Below are 17,456 nucleotides of genomic sequence, written 5' to 3' on the forward strand. Positions count from 1 at the left end.
TTCAGCCTGGAAAAGCCGTGTGTGTTCTCTGCTCCTGGCCTGCCAGCAGTGCAGCAGCAGTGTGAGAGATGGGCTGGATCCAGCTGTACTGAAGGACAGTCAGATTCATCTGATGTGTGGGGCTCAGGGGTGTTCATCCCAGTGGATTATTTGAAGTTTAAAGCACTATTAATGTCTGGCTGGGACATGTGATTTAGGATGAGCTGGTTTTTATACAATGTTCAGAAAACGTGCAGATAATAAACTCCCTATGAGCCAGGTATTTATTTCAATTTTAAACAGGGGAACAGAGCTATGTTTTACTCTTTTGAAAGCATCATCAAACCCCATATAATACAATGATAATATTTTGTTCCAAACTTTATTTCCAAGACAAAAAATTCAACCCAAAACAGACTTCACCAGCCTTTTTGTCTGCTGGTATTTTCTGTGCTTATCGCTCTGCTTGACTCCTTGCTTATCCACTATTAATTTTGAATTTTTGCAATTGTCACTTCCTCAGTATATTTTTTTTTTTCTTGTATGTGGGTATTTTTTTCCTTCTCTCCGCCTTGGCGGGCAGTTGGCTCTGGTGCTGCCCGTTTGAGAGCACTGTCTGTTCCCATCAGCGTTCCTGCCTGCTCCCAGCCTCTGCCTCCCAGCACCCCGGAGCCAGGAGTCTTGTGTAAATCCCTGTTTGACACCTGGCTGGCTGCAACCTCCAGGTGTGTCTCAGGAATGTGAGTCTGGCAGTCGGCATCACCGCCTGTAACACCAGGTAGCTGGCATAGCTCTGCTGGTATTGTTTTTTTTTCCATTGTTGATTTACAATAGAGGAGAGGTTCACCTGTTCTGGCTTGATCCCTTCCCTGTCTCACCAAGAGCTGTCGCGCTCATGGACATCGTTCAATGTTCAGCTCTATACTGCAAACTACACGTGTGCATAATGTTCCTCTCACCGTGCTAACTATTCATTCACTTCTTAGAACATGTCCTCTCGCACAGCTGTGTGCCAGCACTGTAAAAACTGAACAGGCCAAGTGGCTATAAAACAGAGATTTAGAGGACGATAAGAAAATTCACATCTAAGACCTGCTGCACAGTGATTTGGTATGACGGAGCACAGGGCTACACGTAAAGCCACTGAACCTGTATTTATAATGGCTTGGGTTTGTGCTTACAGTGTTGTCTTGACCTCATGGTCCTCTGAGTATGTTGTAGATGGGTAGAAAAACCTTCCTTGCTCATGTTGACTGTGTTGAGTGAATCAAATTTCCACTTTGAACCTCTGCCTTAGGCCCAGTCCGAAGGTAATATTTACAAGATGTAAATATTTACAGGAGAGCATTCAACACTTTCTATTCTCTGTTTAACCAGTGCATCTACTATATTCTGTCTTGATCATTTTAAGCCTGAGATTTTTTTCCTTGCTCTTTTCCTTCATTTGGCATTTTTAGCAGCCTCTGATTTGGCCTTTTCCCAGAGCACGCTCCTTAGGTGGTGTGTGAGTTTCTCATAGCAGCATAATAATTTAATTTTTGGTTAGTAGTTGTTTAAGTTGCAGACTTCAGGTGTTGTTGCTTGCTCTTTCAGCCTCTGGGGAACAGAGGCTGCAGGAGCTTGGAGAAGTTGGACATAGCTGTGTTGTTCTCTACTCTCCATTGCTTCCCATGGCAGACAGCTGGAAACCCAACTGGGCGCAAGACTTTTTTTGTCACTAAAAATGAATTTCACGTTCTGCCAGGTGAGCAAATACTGAGGCTGGTGACACTTTGGAGAGCCTGGGAAATTCTGACACAGTTGACAGACCGCTGATGCTTATTTGTCTCCTGAACTTCATCTTTTTACGTGTTTTTGTACTTTGGGAAAAGGTGATTTATGCATTCACAGTTAGATGAACATACACAAGTGGTCCCTACTCTCCCCTCTTCTATCCGCAATGTATTTTGAGGTGCTTATTATTAATTTATATAAGTGCTTTGTTTCCAGAGCTTTTTCTTAACAAGAAATAAACTTAAAGGTCTTTTTAAATGTGGGGAGGTTGAATGTCCTCCTACACTGTACTCCTACAGAAGGTAGGGTAGAAACTCTTTTTAATATTTCTGTCATTGCCAGTTTATTCTGGGCACCCGAGTAGCTTTAGTCCTTTGTTTGATACTCCTTTTATAGTCGTCATTTTTACATTTATTATTTGTACTTTCACCTACTTTTTAAAACTGCTTGTTTCTTGTTTGTGATTTAGCAGAAGGGCAGGTGGTTTTGTATTGGAGACCTGGTTTGTTTGGGTACTTTTGGTGGTTCTTGAAACTTCATAGTAGTTGTGAAATCCTGTGCAGTGGATTTTTGAGAACCAGGCCGGGTGGGGTGCAACACTAGATGGACAGACTTCACAGCAGTTAGATAATAAGACAGCTACCCGAGTAGTCCTCAAGGACTGCTATATTTTGTATTCCCTCCCCGACTTATGTTCTGTAGTTTTAGAATTTGGTCATATTAGATATACCGTTTTCCTCGCTGTCAGCCTCCTATTCCCACTGCGCTGCCGGCCTGCTGGGTAACCTTCACACATGCCGGTTTTTTCTTTCTCTGCTCCAGTTTAGAAAATGCAGCTGATGATATTGACTTTTTGTAGAACACTTCTGAGTTCTAGGGATGAAAAGCCATATTTGAGCCAAGTAATAATGCAGTATATGGATTTTCTAACATTTCTCTGAGGTAGTAATGTTATTTTAAAGGAAAGGAGTATCTTTTCCTTGTCAGGTCCTGAAGAGTGCTCTGTTTCTATGCTACAAGAAATGAATTTGTGAAAGAGCGCCTTTAGATATCATTTCTCATACGAGCCTACAAAACAGCTGTCCTCAGTCTGTCATTAACTTTAGCATAAATTGATATTTCTGCTTAATATTAGGTTTACCTTACATTACTGACCATCTGCCTTTCAGCACCTCTGTATGAGTTCAGTAAGTTCCCGTGTTTTAAGAGCCGTGTGCGGACAGCCTCTCCCCAAGCACACGGGTGTGCTCAGAAGCGCACGCACGCTCTATCCCCATTGCCTTTTTCTTCCATTTGTCTAAATTTTGTGGGGAAGCAGGATGAAACCAGTGAGATAAATATAAAAATCTTTATTTATGCAACCTGTTGAAATTGTGCTGTCACAGAAAGATGCCACCTGAAGCCGCATTAACGTGACAGGCACTAGAGATAAGGTGAATAGATTCACTCCAAAGCTAGAAATAGGATTTCTTCTGTGTGTGTGTATATATAAGTGTTTCTGAAAAGGTGGGTTTTTTCTGCAGTGTCTGCCACTTCGTTCAGCTTTGGAAGCTTTCAAAATATGAGTTCCTAAAGCTGTGGTAGGTTTATTTACTGTGAGATTTTTTTATCTGTAGTGCCCTGAGCACAAGAATACAGGTGATCAGGCCGACATCTGGTCACATCCTCCCGTGAATGTCTGCAGGGATTCATTCATGAGTAGGTCACGGCTGGTGGTGACCAGAAGTTCTCCACCTTGAGGAAATCAGCCTTTCCCACCCCGGTGCACCACTGAACGGTAGCTTTTGGGATCTAGAAGTATGATTGTCCATAGTGAGGTTATTGAGACGATAGCGGGAGTATCTCCAAGGGTTACTAGTTTATAACCAGGTTGTGCCTAGAAAAGGTGTGATGTGGGAACCTCTAAATTACTGATGGGAAACCATTCTAAATCCTTGAATTTGGCAAATGTGTAAGTGAACAAGAAGGCAGTTGATATACATCATCCTTTTCAGCTTATGCTGGTGGAATTTTCTTAGGAAAAATACAAGCCTAGAAATGTTTTAGAAAGGCACAGGGGTTAGACTCCGTCTTATGAAATCCCTGGAATAACCTCAGTTCTTAGGTCAGATGGATTCTGAGATCTGTAGTATTTTCAGCATCTGATACTAGATGAGGTAAGGTACCATGGCTTGTGAAGGTAATAAAGGCTTTTTAATGAGACCTCAATATATCACTCGTTAAATCTGGGACATGAGTGAGGAGAAAACTATTTTTAAATGCAATTTATAAAAGTGTGTAGAGATTAGTGAGTTGTAAAGGTTTAAAGAAAGATTTCACTCTCCTTAGTGCGGGGTTTGTTTCTTATTCTTTGTACAGCACTTAGCCCAGTGCTGCCCCAGATCTTGATTGTGGCTTCTGCAAGAATAGATGCAAAAAATAGGAGTATATAGGGTTTCTTTTTAAATTATTTCTGTTTGGTTGGTTGGTTCTTAATTCAAAAAACATCAGGCATGACTCTTGAGTATGTCAGTCCTGACCCAAGTTAACATGAATACTTCCAGCAACTGTGGCAAAATCTGAAGAACAAGGGAGTGTGGTTAATCCACTTGCTTGGCCCTGTCAACTGTGGTGATTTCCAAAAAGGTGGTTTACTGAAATAATCTCATTTCAGCAACTGAGCTATATAGATAGAATACCCTTTAATGTGTGAAAATTCACATTTTGGATTTTTTATTCTTGTGGCTTACAGCTCTTTGTGCTCTGCATACGTATGAACCAACACCAGAATTTTGCAGCTGAGTATCAGGTTGTGAGCTCTTAAGGAGCTGTGCAGACAGTTTAGTTAGGCTGATCCTGTTTTCAGACGGGCTATACGCCGTAGACGTCTTTGGGAAAAAGAGTGCTTTTGAACTCTGAATGCCTACCTGCAGGTTCTTTGAAAAAGTCCCAAGTTTTAAGGTCTCAAGTACAAGGGAAAGTTTGAGTAGCTAGGAAGCGGGAATGTTGGTTTTGCTGTTTTTTGAACAACTTGGACAATTTGGTGGGAATGGAGTTTAAATATTTCTTCAGCTAGATGCTCCAGCAGTTGGCTTCTGGCTCTGAGTCTGAAGAGTCACTGCATTTCTTAAATGTGATGGAAGGTGTTACCTTAAAGTTTGGAGGTTAGTTTTGTGCTGATGAAGTCTCTCAGATTTTTGACTTGCCTGGGTTAGGAAGTCTTCTGTTAATCTTGCAGAACCCGTAGTACGTCTTCTCTATCCAGCACTCGGCAGCATTTTTATGTGAATTGCTGCAGCTTAGAGTGCGTAGCAGATGGGTCACAGGGTGCCATTTGTAACAAAGATAACGATGGGATAGAAATGAGATTTCGGCTCGTGTGGACGGTATAGGTGTTGATATGAGACAGATGTTCCATACGGCACACCACGCAGTGATCAGGCTGTAATAATATTTTGGTCAAAACAGTTCTGGTCTGGCACTGCACCAGTCGCCTATATTTCATTTTCAATTCACATAACTTGTTTTCCTTGTTATTGCTGCCTGAATCAAGTATTTTTTTCCCCTGTTACGCCTTTGGCACGATATTATATTGTTGTGTATGGTTCTTTCTCCCCCTCTCCCTCTTGGTTAGGGAGTCATTTTTATTTCACAGGCTAACTCCCAGCATGAAGCTTGTCCCTGAGAATCTTTGAAAATTAGGACAATCACTTAATTGGCATATTGGCTTCCATTTGGGTTTGCCAATTAAATGAATTCGATTAAACCAGAATGGATACCGTATTTTTGGCAGTAAGTATTAATTTATAGCAATCATTTAAATTTCATTGGTGATGCTATAGAAGCAATTGTTTCTAGGTACATTTACTGTCTTTACAGTGTATGAGGTCTTGCAGTACAGTGTTGATCCAGGAGACAAAAATTACGTATTCTAAATTTCTGTTTTAAAACTTGTGATATGTAACATTTATCAAAGAAGGAATGACTTAGAATTTACTAAGAATGGATCAATAAAGCTTTTGTTGTTCACCATGATGGCCAGTTTTATTGCACCCTGATTTTGCATATCTATCTTATTTCAAAGGGAATCTGATGCACATCAGTAAATTCAGTGTCTTGCTAAGTACAAGGCGTGGGTCATGTATTTATACGCCACCACTAGTATGTCTTCTTTTATGGTCATAGGGGATAATGGCAATTAAAAAGATAAAGATGGCACTGGAGTGTATTGGCTAATTTTTTTGAATGCTCCCAGTAGCCCTCTGCCACATTACGTAAGCGTAGGTAGGCGTAAATATGCATTAATGTACATTAGGTGCCTAAACCTGAGTTTACTAAGGCGTTAGGGAGCCTGAGTGCCTGTTTATCATACTGTGAGTAAACCACTGGGCTCAGTGGCGTGTGTAGTATCAGTAGCAGCTTTGTGGCAACTGCTTAGTCTGTGAATGACCAGTCTGAATTTCTTGGGTTTTAGGTTATAGAATTTTAGGTTTAGTTTCAGACCGTTTCATATCCCAGTATCTTTGTAGTTGTCGCCCATTTTAGATTTGGTTGGGCTCAGACAAGCTGCCTGTTGGTGACAGCATGGTGCTGGTAATGCTGTTGTAATTAGTCCAGGTTGCTCACGGTTGTAAGTTGAGAGGCAGTGTGAGATGAGCTCTGAAGGCTGGATTACGTTGTCATGACCCTCCGCCTCTTTTCCTCCCACCCCATTCCAAAGATGATCTCTTTTTGCACATGTTTTGTTGTCATAATGTAAGAAATGCCACATTTGTTGGAAATGTACTTATTTGCGAGATAAAAATAATAATTTATTTATCTGTCAATCACTTTTCCCTAGTCCCAGCTGCTTTAAAAAGAGGATGGAACATCCAGGAAAGGAAAGGAGTCTCTTATAAATAAGTGGTTGAGTTTTTTAAATCAGTATTCATTGCTGCTTTATTACCACTACACAAAAAAGGAACAGAACAGTGTTTGAAGGGTTGTCAATAGATTGCTCATCTATCCCCTTCCATTCCCCACACCCAAGTTAACCCCAAGAGACAAACAAAACATGTCAGAGTATATATGTTGTCTTGCTGAAGGCTGTAGGCATTAATTTTTTTTTGCCATGATTCAGCCTTCTTAATTACAAGGTGATAAATTATTCCCTGGAAATGTTGGTAATATTTAGCCTGATTTATTTTTTTTTTTAAATTTAAATCATTCCATACAGTTCTGCCTTGCTACATTTATATTGGTCACTGCTGTGTCGGTGTAGGTCTGTGTGATGTCTGTTGGTATTTGATTGAATACCATGGTTGCTAGGGCACAGATGAATCTGACTGCAAAACCCAGCGTTTTTGAACTAGTAGTCTTAACACTTCATCTTTGCTTTAGGGTTTTTCCATGAAAATTTGTGATGGATGCTGTAGGGGCTTACTACAAGTGCTTTTTCCATCGAGTAAGGCTTTGAATTGTTTCTCACCCTAGAAGGTAATGTCTCATTTAGTTAATTTTCCTCAGCTAGCGTGGGATCCATGGGATTGTGGCTGGTTATGTGAGGATGTGTGACCTCCTATGAGTAAGACATCCCAGTTTCAGACTGAAAATCGCTGCTGTTCTCTGTAACATCGGCATGGTATCGACTCCGTGGTGTCCATGTGGGGCTGGATGTGGTCTTCGGTGGGTTCAAAGTACGCCAGGCTTCCCTACTGCAGAAATCTACTTTAAGAAGTTTCTGTCTTTGATTACTCCTTCCCATCTCCCATGCTACAGAGGACTGTCTCAGGACAGTTACGGTGAGAGAGTTTCTGGGATGAGGAATTGGGAGTTGAATCACAGAGCTAATCTCATTTTAAAATAATCCCCCAAAAGAAGTTCAGCTTTCCTCTTTCTCTTTAATCTGGATTGTTTCAGGGACTTGCACTGTAGCTACTAAAACAGTTGCAGCTGCAATGAGAGGAAGTAGGAGAGAGTAGCCTGGGGCTGAAGGATTGGGGCGGGAGTTTAAAAATTTGGCTTTACCTCTTCAAGCCTGGTTATCATGAACCTGTGCCCTCAGGCTAACAGCGCTCCTCATGCACCTTCTGTTTCAGAGGGTGGAAAAGAAATTTTGGGGTCTTTGTGTTCTTGATTTGCTCTGTGACTTGTACTGCAAGGAAATATTTTTCAGCTTGAAAACATCTGAAGTTGCTCTTTGGTATGGTTGCAGAACCTAAAGTTTTAACTGTTGATTCTTGCTTTGGGGCACCACATTTTTCCCTGTATTTGTATGTGGCTACCTGACTGCTCTTGATTTCTTAGTCTGGATAGTCTGGTGTGTTACAGTTGCATGCATGTGTAGGAATATCTTCATTTCTTTTAGGTTTTTTTCCTCTGCACATGTGTTTTTGTTTTTATGTCAGTCTCTGTTTTTCTTCTTAAATATTGACATTTAGGGGAAAAAATATCATTCTGTTTTAGCTAATAATTTTATGAATGCAAGAAAACATCCTTGAAGGATGAAGATTGTCACCATCAGTTTCTGCAGAGCTCATGTTCTTGGTGATGTGAGGAAGAGGTTGTCATTCGCCTTCCCAGACTTGGCAAGACCTTTGTGCAGCTCTGGCAGCGTACGTCAAGTATCCCATTCTGAGCTCACCTGAGTGATGTCAGGTCATTTCTGGAGAGCACTGTCACCTCAGGTTTGCCAGCATGTGTCACCGTTCCTATCCTGGTTGAGAGAACAGGCTCACTGAGGCCGAGAGGGTTTGGAACAGTTGGTCAGGAAGGCAGATTTACAGAATCCTGCCCGGTTATCGTGCCCAGCAGCTGGAGGCTGCCCCAGCGGCTCAGCCAGCGCAGGGTGTGTGATCACAGGCCAAGCTTTCCCAGGTCACACTCACACAAAGTTAACGAACTGACTTTTGTTCTGTTCTTCAGAAGTTTATGGACAGCTTATGGTATAAATTGCACGTTACAAGTAGACACATTCTTCACATTACTGTGTTATTATAAGGGTTTGGAAAATGAGTGTATCATATACCAATTTGGTATTTTGTGCCATTGGAAACAGCTCTTTTCATAAACAAAAAGCTGAGCCCAGATTGGCTTTACAGGCATAAATATAATTTTATGTTAACTCTGCTGACTCAGATATTAGGGTTAAATGTCAGGCTGCTGGTTTTTCCACCTTCCCAATCTTTCTTCCATTACATTGGGAAAGTTCTTCAGTTTCTAAGCTGATTTATACCTATAACATAATATTGTTATTTGCATAATCACTGAATATGGCCAGGGGACTTACCAGAGTGGTATTTACTAGTTTTAGGCTGAATTCATCTCTGCAGTTTTTTGTGTGATGAGAAATTGCTTTCTACCATAACAACCCAAAGTTCCACTTGTCCTTTTATAACTAAGCCATGATTAGGATCCCCTCCTCCCTCTGTGAAACAATAGACTGTAGAAATTGTGCATCAAACAAGGTCTGGGATTTCTGGGGTCTTTTTTTAGCCAACAAGGAACTGGAATCGAAGTATTGTGCTCATTGGATGTTCTGTTTTCTGTGGCTTTTTTCTAAAATTTATTTTGTAGGCTGTACAGAAGAAGCACTCTAACCCTGGCTGCCTTTCCCACGCATATTGTATGTGGGATTTTTGTTCTTAAAGAAAGTACATTCCTTAGCCAGTGTGCTATTATGTGAGGCTATGTACTGTACCGCTGCAGCTCCCTGGGCTGAGATCCTTGTGAATGGTAATAAGGCGATCTCGCTGCTGCTTCACTATAGCAATGTCAAATCCAAACTTAAAGCTGTCAGGTAGTTATCATGCTAATGTTGTCCTCGGTAGCTAACCATTCATTTTTGCTTGGTGCATCCATTTTTGTCTCTAAAACAAATGATAGCTCTGAAAGAAAATACAAGTGTGGGATTGTTTTGCTGGAAATAACCACCATCCTTTTGGTGCGTTTGATCAGTTGATTCATCTGCAGAAACTCAGTGCAAGTCCATCCATCTCTTCAAGCCTCACTTAGGAAACCTTGTCATGACATAAAATCAACCTGCTTTCAGAGGTGAATTTTGGTCACGGTGACAGTAATGCTGCCAAAGTAGGTTCATACAGCTGCCAGGCTGCTTACTCTGCGTCTCGGATTCCACTTAGCAAATTAGTTGTTTTACATGTGAGCTGGAGATGGTTTTACCCACGTATCTGCGAGCTAGCGAACTTTATTTGAAAACACAGTGGATGAATAGTTAAGAATTTGTTCTTTGTTCATCCCTGGCTGATCCTTTAAACTATGGTAAATGGATGCCCTGGACGAACTCCTCTATAATGCTAAGTCTCAGGAATGAGAGGTTGCTCTTAATTTGCCAGCTCATGGCAATGCTTAAAAGTTGTTTTTTTTTTCTCTTGTTCTTATTTTTCCCCCCTTTGGAGGGGAGAAGCTGGGAGTAGAAAAAAACACATCCTGTGTGGTCTGTCGAAAGAGAAGAATTCACTGTTAACCATGCCATGCAATAAGTATTGGCTAGAACAATTCAACATTGACAGGGAATGTGGAAAATGGAATTAAAAGTCCTAAACTCAAAAAATGATACACATTAAAGTATCTTCTTTATTGAATGCAGATTTCTTAGACATGTGATTAAGAATGTGCATAGACAGTATTCAGAGTTTCCCTGCTGGAAGCACTTGTCATTTTTCCACTGGCTTTCTCTATCACATTTCTCATTTACCATGAGATTTTAAAGGCATCCCTGGCTGGGTAGCTTGTTTCCTCACATTCCACAATCCCCGAACTGAGAGCTAAATTAAAAAGTTAGTGCTGCCTCTAATTACTCCAGCCGTTCTGGCCTTGAGCTATGCCTGCACATAAGCCAGTCCTGCAGCTGTCCTTTGGCACATCAGAAAGGATGTTTCTTTTATCTTTGCAACAGGGATCGAGATATTTACGCAAGGTAGGAAGCTAAGTGATGACTATAATTAAAAAAAAAAGTTTAAAAATAAAATTTGAAAGGTTCAACTATTTCTCATCAGAAAAAAACACCTTTTTGCCTTTCTGTTGGATCGCAAAGCTGTTTCTTTGCAGGCAGTGGCTTGGATTGCTGTAATCAGAGTATCCTAGACCTTGCACTCTCAAAGGTACAATTTTATCTGATGCCTTGCTCCCTTCTGAGGAGTGAGGGTGTGCAGCCAGCTTCTGCAAATCTAGATGGGCTCTTAGGTATGAGAACAGGAGCTTGTCCTTGGTTTGCAGCTTTGCATACCCTCTGGGTGGTTATTAAATGTGCCAGTGCTGCGCTCTGCTGATCAGACCGTGAATAGCACGGATATTAATTCTTAAGATGGTCAATTGGGAAATGTGGACTTGGAGGGGAGGTATTTATTTTTTACTTCTTCGGTAAAGCTGCTGTAGTACAATGAGCAGATATTTTTCTTTAAGCTGAGATTGTCGGCCCTGGGTACATAAACCAGATGCAATTACATCTTAATTTTAAATGTGTCCAGATATCTTAAGCAGGTCTGAAAAACGTAGCTGAAATGTGTTGAAGTGACACAAACATCCTGTATGAAAATACTTAGGAAACTCATTTGCATCCACTAAATGAATCAATGGCAAGTGGTAATATGAAGAACTTGGGAAATACTTGCACTTCCATCATATTGCCACTGTACCTCTGACATTTTTGGATGAATGTTGCATCTTTATTAATTCCCGTACATTTCTTGCATTCAGGAAAGTTGACCCAGTTAGAGCCTTCCTGTGCTCAGGTACATTTTAATCATTTTAGAGATAGTGCTTGGACAGAAAAATGCTGCAGAATTGGGACCTTTGATTTGGAGTTATTTGTAGTCGCTCAGAAATGGTGACTTTCAGTTTAGTGAAAGCATTTTTTTCCTTTGCTTTATTGTGAAGAACCAGGATAGTTTTTACAACATCTAAAGTAAGAGCAGAGCGCGCTTTCTTTCCCCGGAGGACGTTAGTGGCTGTGGAGTATGAAGCTGAGATGAACCATATTTCTTCTTTCATTGTCCTTCAGGCTGACTCTTAGCAGTAATTGGTAAAAGCAAGACGGTGCTAATGGAGCCATCGCGTTTCACCTCATCGTGATCAGGGGATTTTTGTAGGACAGTTTGTGTCTAACGTTGCAAAATAAGCTCTGCAAAGAAGTTGATGCCGAGCCAGCTTTGTGTAGCTGGTTGGTACCCAAGATTTGGAATAGCTGTTGATGTCCTTGTGCATAAACACCCACTTCAGATACTGAACTGTGCAAACTGGCCACTTCGGTTCATCCTTCGCTCAAGTTACGTAGACAATTCCTCACCACTGAGTAATGACTTTTACTGAAACAACACTTCTGTTTCCTGCTGTTCTTCAGTGAAGAAATAAAACTCAAAGAAAGCTTTGTTTTTTTGGAAAGCTCTGGGGGGTTTTGTGATGGTGGGTTTTTTTTTTTCCCCGTTGTTTTTTTTTTTTTTTTTCCTCCAAGAAAGTCGAGGGGAAATGAAGATGATGTAAAGGAAAGACTGTCATGGAAACCAACTAGCATTTTGAATCAGCTCTGCCATTTTTAGAAACAAGGCCATGTGCTGAAAGAATCCAGAGCAATCTGGTCCCTCCAGACTGGTTTTGGTGAGGGACTGATGGTAGGAAGATGCATAAATGTTACTGCCTGTCTGTTAGTTATTCGTGCTTTGTGTTAACCTTGGATTAGGAGTAAATCTCTGCCTTCAGAAATCCCGCTTGGATTCAGTAGCCTGGGTAGCTGCTGACCTGTCAAGTCTTGCATTGTGTCCGTTCTGTATATGGTACCTCCTCAGGGGCGTTCCAGTAGTATTGTGGAAAACCAGTTTGCCAATTACAGGATTACTGGAGTTTAGTGGGATTCCATGTTTTCTTTTCTTCTTGTGCGTCCCAGTGTCTGTGGCAGTAGAAGAGCTGTGGGTTTTGCATTGTTTCGATATTCTCCCCTTTTGAGGATACCGAGGTGGAAACTTTATCACATCATGTTCACTGGACTATTTTCTTCAATCTTACGTGTATTTTCAGATTGTGTTACGTTTCTGGATGTGAGAGAGACAGGTTGTCATGTTTTCTGATAAATGCAATGAGACTTTTTAGGAGAAAATCCTTTCATATTGTGCAGTGGAATTGTTAGATATAAATTATTTATGACTAAGGTTTTGTGTGCTGGAGAGCACAAAGCTGAAGTTTTCCAAATCATGTCTATAAATATAAAGACCAAGAATTTCAAACTTAGATGCTTAAAGCTAGACACCCTGATTTGTGAGAGCTCTCAGATTCCCAGGGAGTTTAGCAGCAACACTTGAAAATTGCACAAGTGGTGTAGGTGCTTCAGGGGTCCTCCTGATACCCCCCAAGCAAATGGCTGTGATGATTTAGAAACGGAAGGAGCATCCCTGGGAGGGGGGGGTAGGACAGAGATAGGCAGGATTTCTCCCAAAATTGCTTAGAGCAGACATTTTAGTGGGATCTATCTGCCTTGCAGTTGATGTAGGTACCTGTTACAAAACACTGAAGTTATCAAACGTTGTCCCAACTGCTGCTAATATAAATGTAGTCTTTAGAGGGCTTTTGGTAGGAGGATGTTAGGTCAGAGGAGACTGGTGAAGTGGTGTTGCTCAAAAGCCTTCCACTGAAATGTGAGAGGACTGAGAGTCCTGATAAAGTCAATTGACTGCGTTCTGGATCGAGTCCTAATTTCCTTACCAAGTTTCGGACCGAAGCAGATTGATGCAGCCGTGACATTAAGCTGTGAAAACGGAACTACATAATTTGCATAAACAGATTTGCTATGCAATTACTAGGTTTCCACAGAACAACGATGCATAGAAAATAGGGAAGTGAGGAGCAACTGCTGATGCTAGCTAGCTAATTTTCAGATGTAAATAATCCAACTGTTTCCAAATGATTTTTAAAATTAAATTACTGTGACACAAAGCACAAAAGATGACAAATCTCGTTTGGAGTGTTTTCTTTGTATCTTGAGAGGAGGGTAAGCTAGGGTGACATTTTGCATGCCAGGTTTTGGATCAAAACAGGTACGAACTAGTGGTGAATAAAGTGTGTTTTCATGTGGCTGTGTATCTTTGGTTTAAATGGAAAGTTGTTGCAGTTTATTTTGAAGTAACATGGTTTCTAAAATGGCAATAAGTTTCTTTTTTGACTATCCATCTATTCACCAAGTTTTTTCTGGTGTTAGTACCTCATACTAAAGATTTTAGCTTGCACAGGATCACCGTTCCGCCCTTTTTCCTCCGCTGTAGAGATTTATGAGAGATTGTTATTCTGCAGCAGAGTCCAGAGAGCTCAGATCTAATTGGAAAAGCAACCGAAGTTAATTACTGTATTGCATCTCATTGTAGTCCATTTAAATGGATAGATGCTGTTGGAAGTGGGACAGGCAGATATCTCCTTCCAGCACAATTTGGACATAACTCAACTGGGAAGAAGAGGATAATACAACTTTTTCAAAGAGAGATGCTGGCATTTAAGTCTCCTGGAGGTGTGAGTTTTGCCTACGCTGCTTTGAGTCAGATCCAGGGTAGTCTCTACCCACTGCTGCAAACTGGCTTGAAGCCCACGTTTTCTGTCAGATTTGTTTATCCATTTTTATATCCCACCAGCTTCTACTGCTGATGGAGAAGAAAAATTATTTTTCTTCCTACAGAAATTCTGTTCCTTAGAAAATTAAGGCAAGCACATCCAGCTTTGCCTAAAAGCAGCTTACAGGAATGGCACATTTATTACTGTAGTTAGTTACTTTCTTATGTAAAAGACCTGTAAGGTTCATTAAATTGGTCATCCTCTTAAGGTTAAAACTCACAATGAGACTCTCAAGCGTCCTATTGCACACTAAAGTAATTGTGTACTTAGAGTCAGTCGGCCAAGGATAGGTTTGTTTAAGGGTCTAAATATTGTCCTTGTTTTTCTTCCCTGCATGCGTGTGCATCTTCTGCACAGCTGTGGGATAATGGTGTTAACACGATGTGTGTGTTCAGGGCTGTGAAAGGCACAACTGGGAGAGTGAGTGTCCTGGCTTCAAATTTAGTCAGTAATGTTGGAAGGGGGGAGCTCACTCGTAGTAGCTGCAGCATCCCTTTTCCAAGGGTAGTGCTGGAAATAACAGGAATTTGTCTGGGAGCGGAGAACGTGCTCTCCTCCAGCCCCCCGTGAGCCGCGGTGATGTTGGTTGGATGGATGCGACTGTCTACAGTGCGTGTCTGCATCTGAGCCAGGCTCATCCCGCATTCCCTGAAAACAGCTACTCCTGCAGCATGGTTGCTTTTGTCCTAATCTCGTTGTCTGAAGTGGGTGAACCGGACCCAAAGTCCCTGCTTATCTCTGGTGACTATAAAAGTAGCCTTGGGTAGGTAACAGAGTTGTAGCCACGTACCTCGTGCACCTCTGGAGTTGGATGAGGTGAATGCTCCCCTAGCTCTGTGGCCGTTTGTTACTGAATACAGGCATGGGGAATGATTTTGACCTATTTACTGCAGCTCTTCATGGTGTGGTGAAGCACGTGGAAATCTGACCCACATCAAGCCAAAATGAGAGCTTCGGGGAGGAGGGGATAAGAAAGATTCCCCCATTGTTCATCGCACATGTGGGCTGCTAGCTTGAATTGTAATGGTCTAAAGTTTTGGGGGCGAGGACCAAGTTGTTTCCGTGTTTTACACTGCAGCGTACAACTGTGTTATATGTAACAGCTTTTGGGCTGATCATCTCTGTCCAGAGATCTTTTGGTGGACCAGCTTAGAAGCATTGGTACCGATCTGGATCAGGGAAGTCATCTGTTTACTCCTGTCATTAGAAAATGGTTTTGATGTAATACTTTCTTGTTCCAGGCCTGTAAGAGAAGGAATACTGAAGTGCCTTTCTTCCTCTTGCTTGAGCATTCACCATTTTGGACATTATTAATGTTTTGTAGCGCATTGTATAAAGCGGAAAAAAAGCTCATTCAGCTGATCTCACTAATCATCTCATCCCTAATGAGCTATCTCTGGCCAATATCAGGGACCACGTTTTTCCTCCTTCAGCTCTGTGAAGCCTGTGTTTGATCAGTGCTCTCTTCATAAAAGCCTCACCTAAAACCCCTCATTCCTCTGGAGCTTAGGGCCTGGTACAGCACAGCAGGAGAAACACGTGGTATTGAGTGTTTCAGAGTCTCCTGTGATGGTGAATGCCATCCCAGCAGAGCTCACGGCTTATGAAAAAGCAGCTGGAGGAAGGACAGGATGGGAAAGCACGACAGAACAAATGAAAAGAGGGAGTTTGGAGTTGCGGCCTCGCTAAAATAAATGCGTTTTAGTGATTAATGAATTGTAATATGTTCATGCACTTACAGCAACAGCTTCAAACATCTCTTTTAAAAGCTTGCCTCCCACATATAAGCAGCTCTGTCATTAACTTGATTTTCCGCTGTATGAGCTATCCAGCTTCTTCCAGTGCCTCTGCCTGAATCTAAGTGCACAGATGTTTGGAAAATCAGGTACTTAATGAGGAGTCTAAGTATGGAGTTTAGGAATGTATGTTAGTCTCCTAGCTCTGAAAATCTCCTCTTTGGGAACTAGAAGTAGTAATGAATAAAATACTGAATCTCGCAGTTATTACTAAGAATTAGCAAGGCTCTGCAACATGGTTCAGGAAGAGACATACGATTTTGTATTCCTGGGGTTAAGTTTTCCTTGTTAAAATGGCAGAAGTACAACTTCTAGCACAGATGAGATTTCAGCTGTGTTTGTACGTATCTATAAAAATACTTGGGCTGCTGCTTAGCCCTGGTAGTCAGAGCATGCAGTCAGATTTTAAGTTCCTTGCTTTTTCTTCTTTTTTTGCAGGCAAGAGGTGCAGATATTCCTGACATTCCAGGGGAGTTGCCGCTCCGGACCTGTGGCAGCACAGCAAGTATGAAAGTGAAGAATGTGAAAAAGTAAGAGTTCTTTGATTTTCCTGTCTTTGCTGGGCTTCTAGTTTTGATATCCTGGGTTTTAGCTGTTATGCTGCAATACAGCACAAGCATTCAGCAACAATTTTGATAGTGTCTTCATCAGAGCAACCAAAATCCGTGTGAAACAAAGTAAATTATAGCTAATGCAGTCTAAAACTGGGGACGTGAGAAGTTTTGTTGGCACTCTCACCTGTTTCTGGCCATAGAAGCAAAGCTTGTTAGAGTTCTGAACCTCACTGTATTTTTAAATTTTTGTGATTTCTTCCTGAAACTGATAAAGTAAAAAAAAAAAAAAAACCAAAAAAAACCAAAACCAACCACAAAAAAACCCACAACCAAAAAACATATCTAGTAAAAAAATCCTAATGAGGAGCCCAGGCAATGTATAAATGAGATCATTTTCCCTGTCTCCCTATGCTCTGGGAAGCTAAACCAGGACAAGTGGGTGGCCTAGATAGATTTATTTGATATTTTTTCTCTCTTCATTTAGTTGCATTCTGCCCTGTACCTCTTCATTTGAATGGGTTTTGCACGATTTTTCTTTTTCAGGGGTATTTTTTCTTCTCTGATCTCCCAGATTTTTTTTTTTTCTGTGGTCTTAGACTATCTTTCTCTCTCTTCTTTCTCTCCCAGAGAATGTAAACCAACTTATTATGCTTACAGCTGAGGTTTCAAACCTCTAACCTGCAAAGGGGATCAAAAGTAATCAATATTACTTGACTTGTCTTTGCTAAGAGTGCTGACTGGAGGACCAGAAGTCCCCAATATCGATTGATCTGTGCATTCGGATCAC

General features: G+C 41.2%; 1 protein-coding gene across 2 annotated transcripts in view; it reads left to right on the top strand.

The window, feature by feature from the left end:
* Nucleotides 1-17,456, top strand: part of ARHGAP32 (Rho GTPase activating protein 32) — a 263,161-nt gene that overhangs the window by 99,302 nt on the left and 146,403 nt on the right. For both annotated transcript variants that reach the window (XM_074894915.1, XM_074894916.1), the window contains exon 3: nucleotides 16,554-16,645. In XM_074894915.1, coding sequence (XP_074751016.1) covers nucleotides 16,554-16,645 — 92 coding nt within the window. The remainder of the gene's footprint in view (nucleotides 1-16,553; nucleotides 16,646-17,456) is intronic.

Source organism: Strix uralensis, chromosome 26, assembly GCF_047716275.1.
Source record: "Strix uralensis isolate ZFMK-TIS-50842 chromosome 26, bStrUra1, whole genome shotgun sequence".
Lineage (NCBI taxonomy): Eukaryota > Metazoa > Chordata > Aves > Strigiformes > Strigidae > Strix > Strix uralensis.